The 16128-nt window shown below is 35.7% G+C and overlaps 1 protein-coding gene across 6 annotated transcripts in view; it reads right to left on the bottom strand.

Annotated features, from left to right (window-relative positions):
* LOC128230581 (GATOR complex protein Iml1-like) overlaps positions 1-16128 on the bottom strand; it is a 61890-nt gene that overhangs the window by 24005 nt on the left and 21757 nt on the right. For all 6 annotated transcript variants that reach the window (XM_052942992.1, XM_052942996.1, XM_052942991.1 and 3 more), the window contains exons 20-27: positions 15364-15470; positions 14585-14652; positions 14272-14336; positions 13278-13379; positions 12039-12152; positions 1989-2133; positions 1062-1155; positions 435-590 (exon numbers count right to left, since the gene is read on the bottom strand). In XM_052942992.1, the coding sequence (XP_052798952.1) occupies positions 435-590; positions 1062-1155; positions 1989-2133; positions 12039-12152; positions 13278-13379; positions 14272-14336; positions 14585-14652; positions 15364-15470 (851 nt within the window). The remainder of the gene's footprint in view (positions 1-434; positions 591-1061; positions 1156-1988; positions 2134-12038; positions 12153-13277; positions 13380-14271; positions 14337-14584; positions 14653-15363; positions 15471-16128) is intronic.

Raw genomic sequence — 16128 nt, 5'->3', positions numbered from 1 at the left:
AACCAACCATGTGTTCAGCTGTGGCCGAGCCTGTCTTAGCCCTGCCATGCAGCTAAAAACCTGTTGGCTCAGGCCCAGAATAATATGGTAGGGCAGAGAGCCGTGAGTAAACCTACTCAATTTTCTTGGTGTGGTTGAGCCTGCCACAGCTTTTTGAGAATAGAGGTTTTGAGCCCAGATTATGAAGGTTGGACAGAGAACACTGACTAAACCTACTCTTTCTTCCCTTGGTCGAGTCAGCCTCAGCTTTGTCATGCTGCTGGGGACTTGTGGGCTCCTGGCCAGAATATAATAATTAGGACAGAGAGCCCTTACAAAACAAACTCAGTGTTTCTTCTGTGGTTGAGCCTGCCACCACCCTGTCTTGCTGCTGGAGAATTATGGGCTGGAGCCCAGAATTTAATGTTGTAAGGGAAAGCCCTGACTAAACCTACTCTGTGTTCCTCCCGTGGTCGAGCCCGCCTAAGCCCTGTCATGCTGCTGGAAACTTGTGGGCTGGAGCCCAGAATATAGCGGTGAGGAAGAGAGCCCTGACCTGCCACCTGCTGACTGGGACCATGATACTTCAGCATATTTATCAGCTGGAAACCCTGAAAGAATTACAATTCACAAGCAGTTATTGACCAATTAATATTAAAATATTATGTAAAATAAGAAACCCACAAAAAAAACCCGCTTTATATAAAGTGCTATTACTTGACTTTATGTCGCTATATGTACACATGAAGCTAATTGGGCTTCTTTTCCTCATAAAAGAAGATTTTAAAAAATAAGTATTTAAAAATATACATCCCCTAACCTCATAGTTTTTGTTGATGTAAAGTGCTGTTTTTGCTGAAGCTGTGTGATTAAATATTATTTAAACTAAGATGCTCTATATACTGACCGTGGTTAATAAATTGGCTAAAAGCATGCCTGGTGTTGAATTTTTATAACATCAATACACCATAAGTTCATGCCAAGATAGAAAAAGGAGTTATCACTTAACAATTAGAAACTGCAGAAATATAAAGAGGCCTTAAATTCATTCATATTTCAATGAACACTTTTCCAACACAGACCTGAGCCAATCTTTGGGAGATCATCTCGTTAAACACTTGTTTGGTAGTCAGGGGAGTTTTACGGTAATATCGCTCATCCTCACTATCAGGGGGACTGAAACAGAATCATGCGTGTTTAATATCAATGTATTAGTTGTAATAAGTTGTGCAAAACTATTCATAATTCATGAGGACCCAATTGCAAATAAGTTAAAAAAAAATAATGGGATATCCTGTGTTATATATATGTTGGATATATTCAAGCTCTTTAGTAATGTGTAATTGTATAAAAAAAATACTACTTTTGGTTGTTGTTAGTATAGATATCATCCCTTATTCTTAGTTGGAAGAGTCTGTGATAAAACTACATGTGATATTTTGTATGTAACTATGACATATATATACACGAATAAATCTATTTATGTTTCATCATTATTTCCAGAATTTGATTCCTTTATATATGTGAGGAAAATATGTCAATTTGGACTGCGTTAAGTTGAGTGATGTTGCCTAAATCCACTTATTAACAAACATATGACTATAAGTTTCATTGCAGCAATACACTATATTGTCAAAGTTTATCCATTCATTTATTGATTGGTCAATATTTATCCAATAATTACTCTTAACCAATCAAAGGATTTAAATGTACAAACTAGCCAGGGTCTTTATTCAATAAACAACTTAGATTGAACTTAAGTTTAAGATTAGAATCTAACTGTTTTAATTGGCCTGTATATTTGGCTGACCAATGGGCTAAATGGAGGCATATTTAAGAATAAGGATAAGATATATGTTGAATAGTGACCCAGAAGATAACTTTCAGACAACTTATCAGATATATACAATTGACTGTTGAGTCTCAAAACTTTTATAAAAATGAAGTTTGATGAGATAAGTTAGAAATGTGTACTCTGATAAGCTCCAACATCTTTTATAGACTCATACTTGGTGAAGTAACCACTGTTGAGTGTTTCAGGAATAAGCTGGTATTCCGACAGCATGTAGTCGTTGTTAAGACTCTTTGCGTCTGGAAAGTAGTCCGTCGTAATCGGCAACGACGCTGGCATGATCAGCGATTTCCAGTCAACACCTTGACAGGGGGAGAGAATTAAAATTGACTCTAAAATGGGCAAATAATATTTTTTTGACAAAGATTGCGCTGACAAGTGATAACATTACAAATCAAAGCAGTGCAAGATTACAAACTTTGTTATGTTAACGATTCTGCAAGAAAGATTCATGCTGAACACTTCACTACTTTTACTTCAGATTGGTTAGTTACCAATTATTAAAATAAAATACATTTTATGATATTTGAGAATTGTAAGAAATCTTATGTATCGAAAGCTTGTATGTGGAACAATAATACAATGAAAACTACAGGGACAACCCCAAATCTGTTAAATGTTTTACAATAAACTGAAATCTGAAAAGCTAGCACTTAAAGCACTTCATAAGCAGCATTAAATGAAGAGGAACCTTAAGAAAAAGGCATGCAAAAATACAACCAAATCTCAAAACACTTGGAGCAACACAATCATATTATTATGAACAGAAATACAATGTCTGAAAATGCAGAAGGTATCAATCAATATTAATCTTGTCTGCATGCAAGAAAATGCATTCTACATGTAGGTAAGGCTCTAAATGGAGTTCACTTTTTGAGACTATTACGTTCATTCTACAGATAGAGGACCAAAACCAACAAATACACGTCGGCGCTGTCATATCTATATATTTACACAAATTAAAACACTTTTAAACTACAATTTGAGCATCTTAGTACATCCAAGCTGTTTATAAAACTCAATTTGTCGTATGTTTTTAAGTATTTTCTTCAAATAACGTCGTTTTAAGAATGAAATGTTACCAAAAATCTTTGTCGGCGATTGACGGTTAAATATTTTTGTCTAGTAATTGTAAATGCATGTAGCTATAATAACATTTATTTTTATGTTTATTGAAGAGGAAATTGGTTGTAAAATTATAAAAACGGTAGTTGTTTGTATGATCATCGTTTTTAATTTGTGGCACATGAGTTGTTAAGATGTCGGCGATTTTGGAGACAGATACGTTACAGAACAAACAATCAATGCATATTCGATAGTTTTAAGTGTTGTATTATCATTCTTTGGTCTGAATGTATGTCACATTATATTGATGTTAGAAAATGTGATCTTTGTTTGCCACAACATTACACAGTATTCACGAATGCAATGTTTAAATTACAAGTAGAAGTTTAAAAAAAACAAGAGATGTTAGTGAAACATTTATGCCCCCTTGGGAGCCAAATTGTTAGTAGGATTTGGACACTTAAATAAAATATGGACAATCAGAAAACCTTTTTTCAGCTTACAGTCACACTGACCTTGACCTTTGACCCACTGACCTCAAAATCAATAGGGTTCATCTGCTGGTCATGACCAATAAGCCTACCTAGTATGAGGTCTCTGGGTCAAAGCGTTCTCAAGTTATTGATCGGAAACCGTTTTTCATGTTAAGGTCACACTGACCTTGACCTTTGACCCACTGACCTCAAAATCAATAGGGTTCATCTGCTGGTGATGACCAATACACATACCAAGTATGAGGTCCCTCGGTCAAAGCGTTCTCAAGTTATTGATCGGAAACCGTTTTTCATGTAAAGGTCACACTGACCTTGACCTTTGACCCACTGACCTCAAAATCAATAGGGTTCATCTGCTGGTCATGACCAATAAGCCTACCTAGTATGAGGTCCCTGGGTCAAAGCGTTCTCAAGTTATTGATCGGAAACCGTTTTTCATGTTAAGGTCACACTGACCTTGACCTTTGACCCACTGACCTCAAAATCAATAGGGTTCATCTGCTGGTCATGACCAATACACCTACCAAGTATGAGGTTCCTGGGTCAAAGCGTTCTCAAGTTATTGATCGGAAACCGTTTTTCATGTAAAGGTCACACTGACCTTGACCTTTGACCCACTGACCTCAAAATCAATAGGGTTCATCTGCTGGTCATGACCAATACACCTACCAAGTATGAGGTTCCTGGGTCAAAGCGTTCTCATGTTATTGATCGGAAACCGTTTTTCATGTAAAGGTCACACTGACCTTGACCTTTGACCCACTGACCTCAAAATCAATAGGGTTCATCTGCTGGTGATGACCAATACACATACCAAGTATGAGGTCCCTCGGTCAAAGCGTTCTCAAGTTATTGATCGGAAACCATTTGGTATTCCGACCGACCGACAGACAGACAGACCGACCGACCGACCGACCGACCGACCGACATGTGCAAAACAATATACCCCACTTTTTTCAAAAGGGGGCATAAAAATAGACAGATACGTAACGCACATTTTAACGTCTCATTCAAGTATGGAAAAGTTAAATTGGAATGTAACCTTACTTTATCACAGTAAGTATGTACAGCGTTGTTTATATGTTCATATAACCCTTTTGAAAAATAACGAATTCAAAATATGTGAGAAAAAAAACATACAGAAAACAGATACGTAACAAACGACAGATACGTAACACGCCAACTTTAATTAAACACAACATCATTTTAAACTTCGGCACTGGCTTTTGCGAATCATTATTGATGATGTCATATATACTACGTCATTTGTCCTTTTCATCAGGGCCATATTGTTAATATTTAGACGCTTTGTTTATATGAAGAAATTTGAAGTCGTTTAGTTAGCCTTAAGAAAGGTAAGTTTCTTATCTTTATTTTGTGTATTTTTGATATAAACTTATTCCATACAATTAAAATATTGTTATACCGTAAATGACTGGGTATTAGACGCACTTTTTTCCCTCAGATTTTGATGCAAAAAAATGCCTGCGTATAATACCCAGTAACAATTTTTTGAACTTTTTTTCTGAGGTCAATTTCTAGCCGAGAGTTTGTTTAGATTTATGTAGAAAGGGATGTTACTCGCGTCATATTGATCGAGTATATACGGGTTAAAACGGCACTTGAAGATCGGGATACGGTATATCGTAAGACGTTTATAATTTCAACAAAAATATTTTTCGATTAAAGTTACGATAATTCACCTAAGAGTTTGTACACTCTAAATATTTGGACACCCATAATTATTTCCCAAATACATCAATCATAACTTTCATAGTTACCAAGTTTCACAGACGAAGATTATTGATTTTTATGCCCCCTTTTGAAAAAAGTGGGGTATATTGTTTTGCACATGTCGGTCGGTCGGTCGGTCTGTCTGTCGGTCGGTCGGAATACCAAATGGTTTCCGATCAATAACTTGAGAACGCTTTGACCGAGGGACCTCATACTTGGTAGGTGTATTGGTCATCACCAGCAGATGAACCCTATTGATTTTGAGGTCAGTGGGTCAAAGGTCAAGGTCAGTGTGACCTTTACATGAAAAACGGTTTCCGATCAATAACTTGAGAACGCTTTGACCCAGGAACCTCATACTTGGTAGGTGTATTGGTCATGACCAGCAGATGAACCCTATTGATTTTGAGGTCAGTGGGTCAAAGGTCAAGGTCAGTGTGACCTTAACATGAAAAACGGTTTCCGATCAATAACTTGAGAACGCTTTGACCCAGGGACCTCATACTAGGTAGGCTTATTGGTCATGACCAGCAGATGAACCCTATTGATTTTGAGGTCAGTGGGTCAAAGGTCAAGGTCAGTGTGACTGTAAGCTGAAAAAAGGTTTTCTGATTGTCCATATTTTATTTAAGTGTCCAAATCCTACTAACAATTTGGCTCCCAAGGGGGCATAAATGTTTCACTAACATCTCTTGTTATCTTTACAATGCCTGGCTAGATTACCTAACCGTATACACCACTGTGACAATTTAATTAGTTACTACCCATCCTAAACGATTTATTGCCTGTTGAAAAGGAAGTGTGGTATATTTATTTGAGGATTAAACAAACAAAAAGGGCAATCAAGGGATTAAGAAAACATCGACATGGCATGTTTGTAAAACGATCTGCCAATAAGCTTTCAAACTTGTACCACACTTATAGACTATATGAAGCAATAATCGTACATTAATCCTGCATAGCAATGTCCATGCTCTCCACGAGATCCTCGTGGGTATAACTGTAAGTTATGTGACGTCACACAGTGTGACTCTGATCTGAAGCCGATAGAATGTGTTTATTCAGTTCATTGCATGTATAAAATGGTGTTTTAATTAACTTCATGAAGGATTTACACTTATAGGCGTAATAAATAAGTTTATGATCATTGATTACTACGGATAAATTAATAAGTGGTAAAAACCAAACATGAAGAAAAAAGGCAGGTTAAACAAACATGTAAATAAAATGTAAAAATGATAATTTTCTATGTATTTGGAGAGCGAAAAAAATAATTAATTTATGGTGTCCGAACTCTTGTGAATTACGGTATTCAATATTATTTTGAATAATAAATTGAATTAAACAATAATCAAACTTACATATAAAAAACAAAGTTGGGCACTGTCAAAATATTTGTTGCATAACATAACTTTTCATTCTCGACAGTATGGTTGTATGGTTTTAAAGATAACCATCGCCATTTTCACGAAAAAAAATTTTTTTTGTCACTGTCAACAAACATGGTGGCTGAAAATGCCGGACGATTTTGACATTTTTTCTATGCGTCTTTTAACCAAAAACATAGATTAAAAGTTTTTTTCTCGGATTTTTCACAGATTTTTTTCCCTGCGTCTAATACCCCCTATCGTCTTATACCCAGTCATTTACGGTAATTGTTACTTTTGTATTTATTTAAAACTTTTCGGGAAATCATATTAACTGATTTGGCAGAATTGTCGTTGTAACGTATCTGTTTAGTCAGCGTAACATATCTGTTTAAAACTTTTATGATGTGTTTCGGTTAATAACAGGGTAAGAGTTATTGAATTTCCTTATAGTAGTAACATTTACAAGTAAATACACTAGTTTATGTTTAAAATTTATATAATTAATAATAAATACCAATAATATTAATAGTTAAGTACAGGTGTGTGCAGGTATTAATACTAGTTTAGAATACATGCTTATTTTTAAAATTAACTTGAATTAATGCCTTTACAAATATGTTTTCTTTATTGTAGATGGCTAAAACTAATGCCGAAAGGCAAAAGGAGTACAGAGAGAGGAAGAAACGGCTCGATTCAACCTTTCTTAACAATAAAAGAAACGAGCTAAGAAGTACAGAAAGTCAGTAGCGCAATTAACTAAGCAGGAGCGCGATAAAAGGCTTGAAAAGAACAAAATATATTGTCGTTATTACAGACTTTAAAAAGCAATACAATCGGGTAGAATGGCAAACAGCACTGTTCCAACGCACGTTGTCACACATAGTAATAGCACAGAGGGACAAAATGGAACTCCGGAAACACCAATACCCTCTACATCCGGCACGGTACAAACAAGAACAGCAGGCAAGAAAATGCTAGTTTCAATGCCATTTGTAAAACGGAGAGGTTCTGGTTCCATAAAGGCGAAAGCAAAAGCCTTGGCAAGCTCAAAGCGTCAGATTAAGGCCCTTCGAGTGAAATTGATGTCAGAAAGGAAGGCAAAGAAAAGATGGCAAACGAGATATGAGCGAATGAATAAGCCTAGCGTTAAAACACCAACAAAGCATAAAGAGGAGCAAAAGCAGAATATGCTGAGAACAATGACGAGACATGACATGAGAAGGGTGGGAATAAAACCCAGCAAGGTGACTCGACAGCTTTTCAAAAAGTTAACATTATCTAATTGCCTCGTCGCTGAAATTAAGTCAGCTAGACTATCTAACAAATCCCCACAATCAAGAAAACATATAAGCACAATTGCAAGTGGTCACATTGTAAAAAAATACAAATGTATGAGCTACTTGAATAATGTAACAGGCATAAGTAGACGCCAACATGCAAACATATCTGAGACAGCAAAGCTTCTTACACGCCATAAAGTTTGTAGGAGTACACTTCAGTCCAGAAATACAAAGAAGAATGTATCGGCGTTTTACGTACGGGATGATGTAAGTCGATGTATGCCTGGCAAAAGGGATGCTACAAAAGTTTTGGGGCAAAAAGTTCAGACAAGAATTCTTAACGATTGCCTCCATAATCTGCTTGAGAAGTTTCTATCGGAGAATCCCAATTCCAAGGTATAATACTCACAGTTCTGCCGCCTCAGACCAAAGAATATCAAACTGACTTCTCTGCTATCAAGAAACACTTGCCTGTGTACATCCCACCAGAACATGGCACTCAAACTAAAATGTCTGCGAAATATGGGGATCGATATATCACCAAACCCTGAAGTTGTCTCGCGAACAATAACGTATACGCAAATGGAAGACTATTTAAACCACTTAACGGCAGAGGAAATCGAATATGAAGTATGGCAAAAAGTTGACGTTGACGGAAAGAAACGCATGAGAGTTGTAAAGGCCCAGAAAGCGCGAGAAAAGTTCAAAACTTTACTTTTGAAGGAGTTTGAAATGTTTCTTGGGCATTGTTCCAGAATCCAAGCACAATATAATGCGCTTCATACATTGAAGGACAAGCTTCCTGAAAAGAGTGCCATTATTCAAATGGATTTTGCAGAGAACTTTTCATGTCAAACCGCGGATGAAATACAATCGGCCTACTGGAATTCAACTATGGTTACTATACACCCCACAGTCATTTACTATAAGGATGAGGGTGTACTCAGACACAAGAACTTGGCATTTGTCTCCGACGTAAACCATCACAATACCACGGCTGTGGTTGCCATACTGCAAGTTGATTCCAGTTGTGAAGGAAATAGTTCAAGACATAGAGACGATACATTATTGGACAGACTCACCTTCTTCACAGTATCGGAATCGATATATCTTCCATATTGTTGAAAACCATTTGAGTATGTTCGGGATGAGAGCTATCTGGAACTATTTTGAGAGTGGCCACGGGAAGAGCGTATGCGATGGGGTTGGAGGGGCTTGCAAGAGAATGGCGGCTGAGGCAGTAAGGCAGGGAAAAGTATCGATTCAGGACGGGCGGGGGTTTTTGAGTGGGCCAAAAGTAATGAAAAATCAATCACTTACCACTTTTAATCGGACGAAGATTACAGACAAGCAGCTGATGTTATTAGTAATTTTGACGCAAAAGTCCTTGCGGGTACAATGAAAGTACATGCTTATATACGAATCAGCGAAGATGACTTTCGAGAAAAACATCATGTTACTGTGAGGAGTGAGGAGTGCATTACTGGGTTATGTAATGGGTGGACTGAAAGCAACAAGCAAAATATGACAGTTGATACAACAACTGAAGTCAAAGAGTCTCCAGTGAAAATTGGGAACTATGTTGCTGCTATTAACGAGCAAGAATGGTTCATTGGGCAGATAACCGATGTAGATGACTCGGACAAAACGGTTGAGATTAAATATATGGAAAAAAAGCTCTTGAGAGGGAAAACTCATTTCAAGTGGCCAACAAAGGAGGATGTGTTATGGCTGGACTATGATGCCATACTTATGTCAGTAGACGACCCGAGGCCTGTCGACAGATTTCAACGATTCTTAATGATCGCAGCTGCAGACCTGTTAAAAATTCAAGATCTCTTTAACTAGAATCGGTCAAGGTCCTTGCAAGTCCTGATGTTATGAAAATCCAGTCGGCATTTATAATTGAAGTGCTAAATACTAACATATTGCTTGTTTAACAAGTCATGGTCTTATAAAATTGTGTTTAACTGTTCATATGTTGTGTTAATATAGTTTTGTTAACAAGAGCCGTCGTAAGACAGCGCGCTCGACTACACCGCTTTGATTTAGAATACATTTAACAATGTAATAATACCAAGTTGGTCTCTTTATGTCAAACCTTACTAAAATTATTCAATACATAAGGTGACTTTGATGCTGCCCTCCCACCAGCCGCCCAAACAATGACGCAAGTCATTCAAATAACATGATTTCCCATTATGAAATTGTGGTTAAGAATATACAAATATGCCTTTCAAAGGAAATTAAAAAAAAATCAAAAAAATCAAGGGCCATAATTTGTATTAAGGCTTAAAACGGAGTTATGTTTCTTTTTGTAAGATGGTCGTAAATAATTTTGAATTTTATCATGAACGGTATAGAAGTTTTTTTATTAAAATCCCAACTTGCCCTTAACTTTTACTTGCCTAAAACTTTAACCTAAGTCAATCAGGGGCCATAACTTGTATTAAGGATATGGAGTTATGTAACCTCATTGGGTGATGGTCCTGAACAATTGTGTGAAGTATTAAGTCAATTGAATGAAGGGTATAGAAGTTATTAAACAATATCCCAACCTGCCCTCAAACTTTAACCTAAGTTCCATAGTCAATCAGGGGCCATAATTTGTATAACAGATAATATGGAGTTATCTAACCTCATTATGTGATGGCTCTGAACATCTGTGTGAAGTATTAAGTCAATTGAATGAATGATATTGGAGTTTTAAGTGAAAATCCCAACTTGCCCTAAAACTTTAACCTGCCCTAAAACTTTAACCTAAGTCAATCAGGGGCCATAACTTGTATTCAGGATAATATGGAGTTATGTAACCTCATTGTGTGATGGTCCTGAACATCTGTGTGAAGTATTAAGTCAATTGAACAAAGGATAAAGAAGTTATTAATAAAAATTCCAACTTGCCCTAAAACTTTAACCTAAGTTCCATAGTCAATAAGGGGCCATAATCTGCGTAAAGAATACTATGGAGTTATCTAACCTCATCATGTGATGGCCCTGAACAACTGTGTGAAGTATTAAGTCAATTGAATGTAGGGTATTGGACTCATAAGTGAAAATCCCAACTTGCCCTAAAACTTGAACCAGACGCCGACGCCGACGCTGGGGCGAGTAGTATAGCCCACCTATTCTTCGAATAGTCGAGGTAATAAAACCGATGATCAAATTGAACTATTGGAGACAAAGCGTGATTGAATAATTAAGAGTAGTTGTTTTAACAGATACGTTACTAGTTATTTTTTTATGTTGAATGTTATGAATATTAAGGTTTCTTGATACCCAAGCTATTCGATACACTATTGCCATTAAACATTATCATTTAGAAATAAAATTAAGCCGAGTATATCATTAAATTCTTAACTGAATTTATTCAACAGATACGTTACATTCCTTATTACACGATCTTCACATCAACTACAGTTATAATCTTTAAGATATTAAGATGTTTATTGTGCAGGTGTTAAATGTTGATTATTCACTCATGTTAATGTACAGTTTGCAAAAAACTGAAGCTGCTGAGTCATCGTTTAATGTAAATGTTAACTAGAGGAATAAAATAGTGAAAAAAATACATGTTTTTGAAATAATATTTTAATTTCTATGAAAAATGTATGCATGCATACATAAAAGTAAATGTAAATGCTGTCACTATATACATTGCACTTTAAAATAACGCAAAACACTCATATGTATTTTATCAAATTGAAAGGTGTATTTAATAAAATGTGTAGCGTTACGTATCTGTCGCTCAAAAATACTTATGTTATTTGATTGGTTATAATTAAAGACATGTCCGACAGTTAATCGAAATATTCTAAAAACACATCCTACGAACATTAAACAATCACTTTTTGCAAGACTTTATGTATTTTGGGGACATGATGTGTGGTCACAATATTGCACCCATAGTTGTGCCTCTATCTGTAGAATGAACGATTAGTTGAGGAAGTATTAGTGGTAGGTACAAAAAAATGCCATACAATATGGTTGTGGCAGTTCTTTTTCATGTTAAAGTAATTTGGATTTAAAACTAAGAAATCTAGAACAAGTTAGTGATCATTCTTACACTAAAGAATAAATAACTGTGCATCACTTTACCTAAATAGATCACAATATCATACACCAAAAGTTAGAAAACGAAAAAAAAGGGAAATGATAAAACACAAAAGTCATAAGTGTACAATGCAGAACCAGAAGCATGCGATGTTAGTATAAAAGCTACTAATCCTCTAGATAGATTATCAATCACACACTCCAAGCTTACTTATTCCGGCACAAAAGTTTTGTGTGTTTTCAAAATCAGCTGTGAGTATGGGCTTTATAAGCCTCGACTCAGTTTTACTGCTTTCAGCATCATCTAATGGTCTCCAATCCTGGCCTGGAAATTTTATATTTCATCGTCATTTAGTATTAAGGTTTTAACTTTACCAGTCTGTGAAATAATGGTATTAAAACATATATATAAATATTGTTTTGATACACAATGAGTGTATGCATTAACGAGAGTATTGCGGAGCGAGCGCCAAACAACTCTTCTGATGTTTTGTTGAAAAAGAGTCATAACTGTACAAATAATAGAGCAAGAGTTGTGGGCCTTGCTTTCCACATGGAAATTGCCTCAAGAAATATGTTTACCAAGATTCATTTGAATACTTTTCAAATGTTTAAGGCCAAGGTTAAAGTTTCTGCTTGCTTCAAAAAACGCAGAAGACACCAAAGCTATCACAATACTGGGACTTTTTTCTTAAAAAAAAAAAAACTAGCTAAAAATGAATCTAAAACAAGAATTATTATGATAATGTTAAAATTATTGGTGGTGGTGGTTTCTGATGTTTCTGATGTTGTTGGTGTTAATGTTGTGATGATAACAACTATGACGATGACGACAATGATGCTGATGATGATAATTATCATGTCACACTTCAAATGATATTAATAATGCAATGATGGAATTTTTTTATTTCAAACACATGCACAGCCATTATTTGTTCACATTCAGCTATCAAAACTGCAGACTGTTTATGGACATGTTAAAATCCAACGACTAAAAAAATACCATTTCAGATTTTATAGAAAATTCCAAACACAAACAAAAGAGGAAGTAAACAATACTTTTTAAATTGTCAATAGCAATGAGGGCAACAGAAAAACTGCTGTCCAATCAGGAGTCGATACTGTTTACTTGCTCTTGTAAAACATGGTGGACAGGCAAGTAAAAATACCATGACCTCATGCAATAACACTTCAAATGTGTACAGCTGCATGAAACTGGTAATTTGAAGTTCTTTCCAAGTTTTGAATTAAACTCAAATGAGTCTCTTCAGACTGTAACAAAATATTTTTTAATTTACCACAAATGTATAATGTTATATAAGGTAATAGCTTTAATGACAATACTAATGATCTTTCCATTAAATAATTGGCTAAAATACAACTACCTCTCCTATACTCCAGTATACCCTGAAGGTTTAACATAAAAATTCCTCAAGAAAATCAAGCACACCTGTTGTGAGTTCTGGAGACCATTCTTGTTCTCCTGTGGGGCCCCACAAAAACGAGTGCTGTGATCGTAAATCCTTTGCACCAGCCCCTGTGCTGCCCCGTACTGAAAATATTACAAGACAAATTTAGTTTAGATGAAAGTGGAAATTTTTGAAAAAGTATTGGTAAAATTTCCATTTGTTGCTTTATTATCCAAAAGGTTTTTGACAAACAATATATCACCTTAAATGGTCAGTTAGACTTAGAGTCCCACCCGAACAATCATTCCCCCCCCCTGAACAATCATTCCCCACCTTGAACAATCATTCCCCACCTTGAACAATCATCCCCCCCCCCTGAACAATCATTCCCCACCCCCCTTGAACAATCATTCCCTCCCCCGAACAATCATTCCCCACCCCCTGAACAATCATTCCCCACCTTGAACAAGCATTCCCCCCCCCCCCCCTGAACAATCATTCCCCACCCCCCTTGAACAATCATCCCCCCCCCCACTGAACAATCATTCCCTACCTTGAACAATCATTCCCCCCCCGATCAATCGTTCCCCCCCCCCTTGAACAATCATTCTCCCCCCCCCCCCCGAACAATCATCCCCCCCTGAACAATCATTCCACACCTTGAACAATCATTCCCCCCCCCCCCTGAACAATCATTCCCCACCTTGAACAATCATCCCCCCCCCCTGAACAATCATTCCCCACCTTGAACAATCATTCAGATTTTGCTTGAATCAAGCCCCTGCATTATTTATTTCATCCACAAACTTATTACAGACACATAGTTATCAGTAGGTTAATAAGTTTGTCATACCATTCCAAATTATGGGTTAATATCGTTGGAACACGTTGAATAAGTGTATTTTTACTGTGGACAGAGATAACAAATCGGTCCCTGTTGATATATCTATAAAATCATTCTCATCAAAGATGCTGTACATAATGTAAAAAATATATATACAATACAAAGCCTGAATTATTATTTTAATTACTTACAAATATCATATGAGGACCAGCCTTTTGAAGGAGATCCGCTTTTGTACATGGAAATATCATCAAAACTGAAAAGGCAAATAGAGTAAAAATATCAATAGTGACAATATTCAAATAAGCATTAAAATATTTTTATACTGATTCTCAGCAAAGAAACCTTCAAACAGAGAAATTGCTATTTTTAAAAAAAAACAAAAACAATATTAAGGCAAAAATTAAGCTGACAAGATTTATTTAAAAAAAATTTTTTTATATTTTTTTACCACAATAGATATACATGAATGATTTTAGAAGTTGAACCCAGAAATAGCCCTACTCAGAGATGCTGTCAGATGATTGGTTGATTCCCAGTTCCTTTCTCTCTTTCACAGCCAGCTGGGCAGCCTACAGGGAACCATTGTATACATGCTTTCATTTATTGTTTTATTTTTAATGTAAGAGTCAAGTTTTTAGGAAAATGTGCTTGCACTGCTGTTTTAAAGTTGAATGATAGATTGCTATTTGCCTGCAACAGTTAGGGCTATTCCAGTAAAACATATAATCCACGGGGAGAGGGCAATTATTTTAATTGTTTAAAGGTGGGTGTTTTTTTTCGCTAATTTGGACCTTACAAGGGTAAATTTGTTTCTGTAGAGGGGGAAGCATATATAAAAAGTGCCTTCCCCCGGGGCTTGTATGTTTAAATGGAATAGCCCTTACATTAAAATGAATATTTTACCAAAGCATGAAGTGGTGAAAAAAAGATAAGTGAAAATAACATTTCAGCAATTTTTACACTTTTAATACTCTGTTCACATCCATGCTACAGGCTCCTTAGAAGGTTTACAGTCAAAATTTTGCAAAATTGCACTATGGACATCGCTGACTCTTGAGAGTATCCTACATATTATTTTAACTCGTAGAGGACTCTGTGAAAATGTTTTACTGACCTGCCGAGTTGTTGTCTAACTCGTAGAATTTTTTTAAGTAGGGAGCAGCTTGCAAGGGCCCCAGTATAGCTTGTACAGGCATCACATATTGCTTTCAAATTTCAATTCTAATATTCAAGTGAGCAAACTTTTGGCAAAAAATTCATCAAATCTAGAAAGAGCATACCTGGATTGTTTCTGCTGTGAGTTCACACAGGTCCGGGTCCTCATCAGCATTGTCATGGTAACTATACGTGTGTACATGGTGGGTCTGTACTGCGGCGCCGTGAGGATCTACAGAAGTTTGATCAAATTATACCAGTGTATTTTCTTTTTGGACCCCATTTACAACTCCAAGACGATTGCCTTTTCACAAAAGTAGTTGAAAAATTCACAAATCTGAGAATTATAATTAAATTATATTAACATAATTTATTGTCCTCATTATTTCCTTTCTTTTTTTGTATTTGTGCATAACTGCCCTAAGAAGAATTATGATAGGTTTAACCACCTATTCTAGAACATGATATTTAACAGCCATTGTTTAAAGATGCAGTTTTACTCCCAAATAAGATTTTAAATTATCACAATTAATAATATTGTCTTTAATATTCCAGGATGAATAAATGTCAAAAACAATGGTTCTAATGAAGGATACCGAGTTTAATTTGAAAGAAATGAACATTAACATACTATGAGAATATAGTAGACCAGAGTAAATCTTTTAGCATTCTACCAATATTTTTGCGCTTTCTGCTACTAAATTCACAGTTACAATCTTGTTATCAGTAGTTAATATTTTCCATAAATGCATTATTTAGTAAGTAGTTAAAAGTTTATCAGTCAAAATTTATATATGTTATCCATGCGTATGTATTAATTTTGAATAAGAGTGTCACTTTTAAAAAAGTATGATTTTTTTTTCCTTATTTAGTGTTTTTATTTTCACTTT

Source organism: Mya arenaria, chromosome 4 (assembly GCF_026914265.1).
Source record: "Mya arenaria isolate MELC-2E11 chromosome 4, ASM2691426v1".
Classification (NCBI taxonomy): domain Eukaryota; kingdom Metazoa; phylum Mollusca; class Bivalvia; order Myida; family Myidae; genus Mya; species Mya arenaria.
Note: the sequence above shows the minus strand (reverse complement) of the source record. Positions and strands in the feature narration are given on the sequence as shown.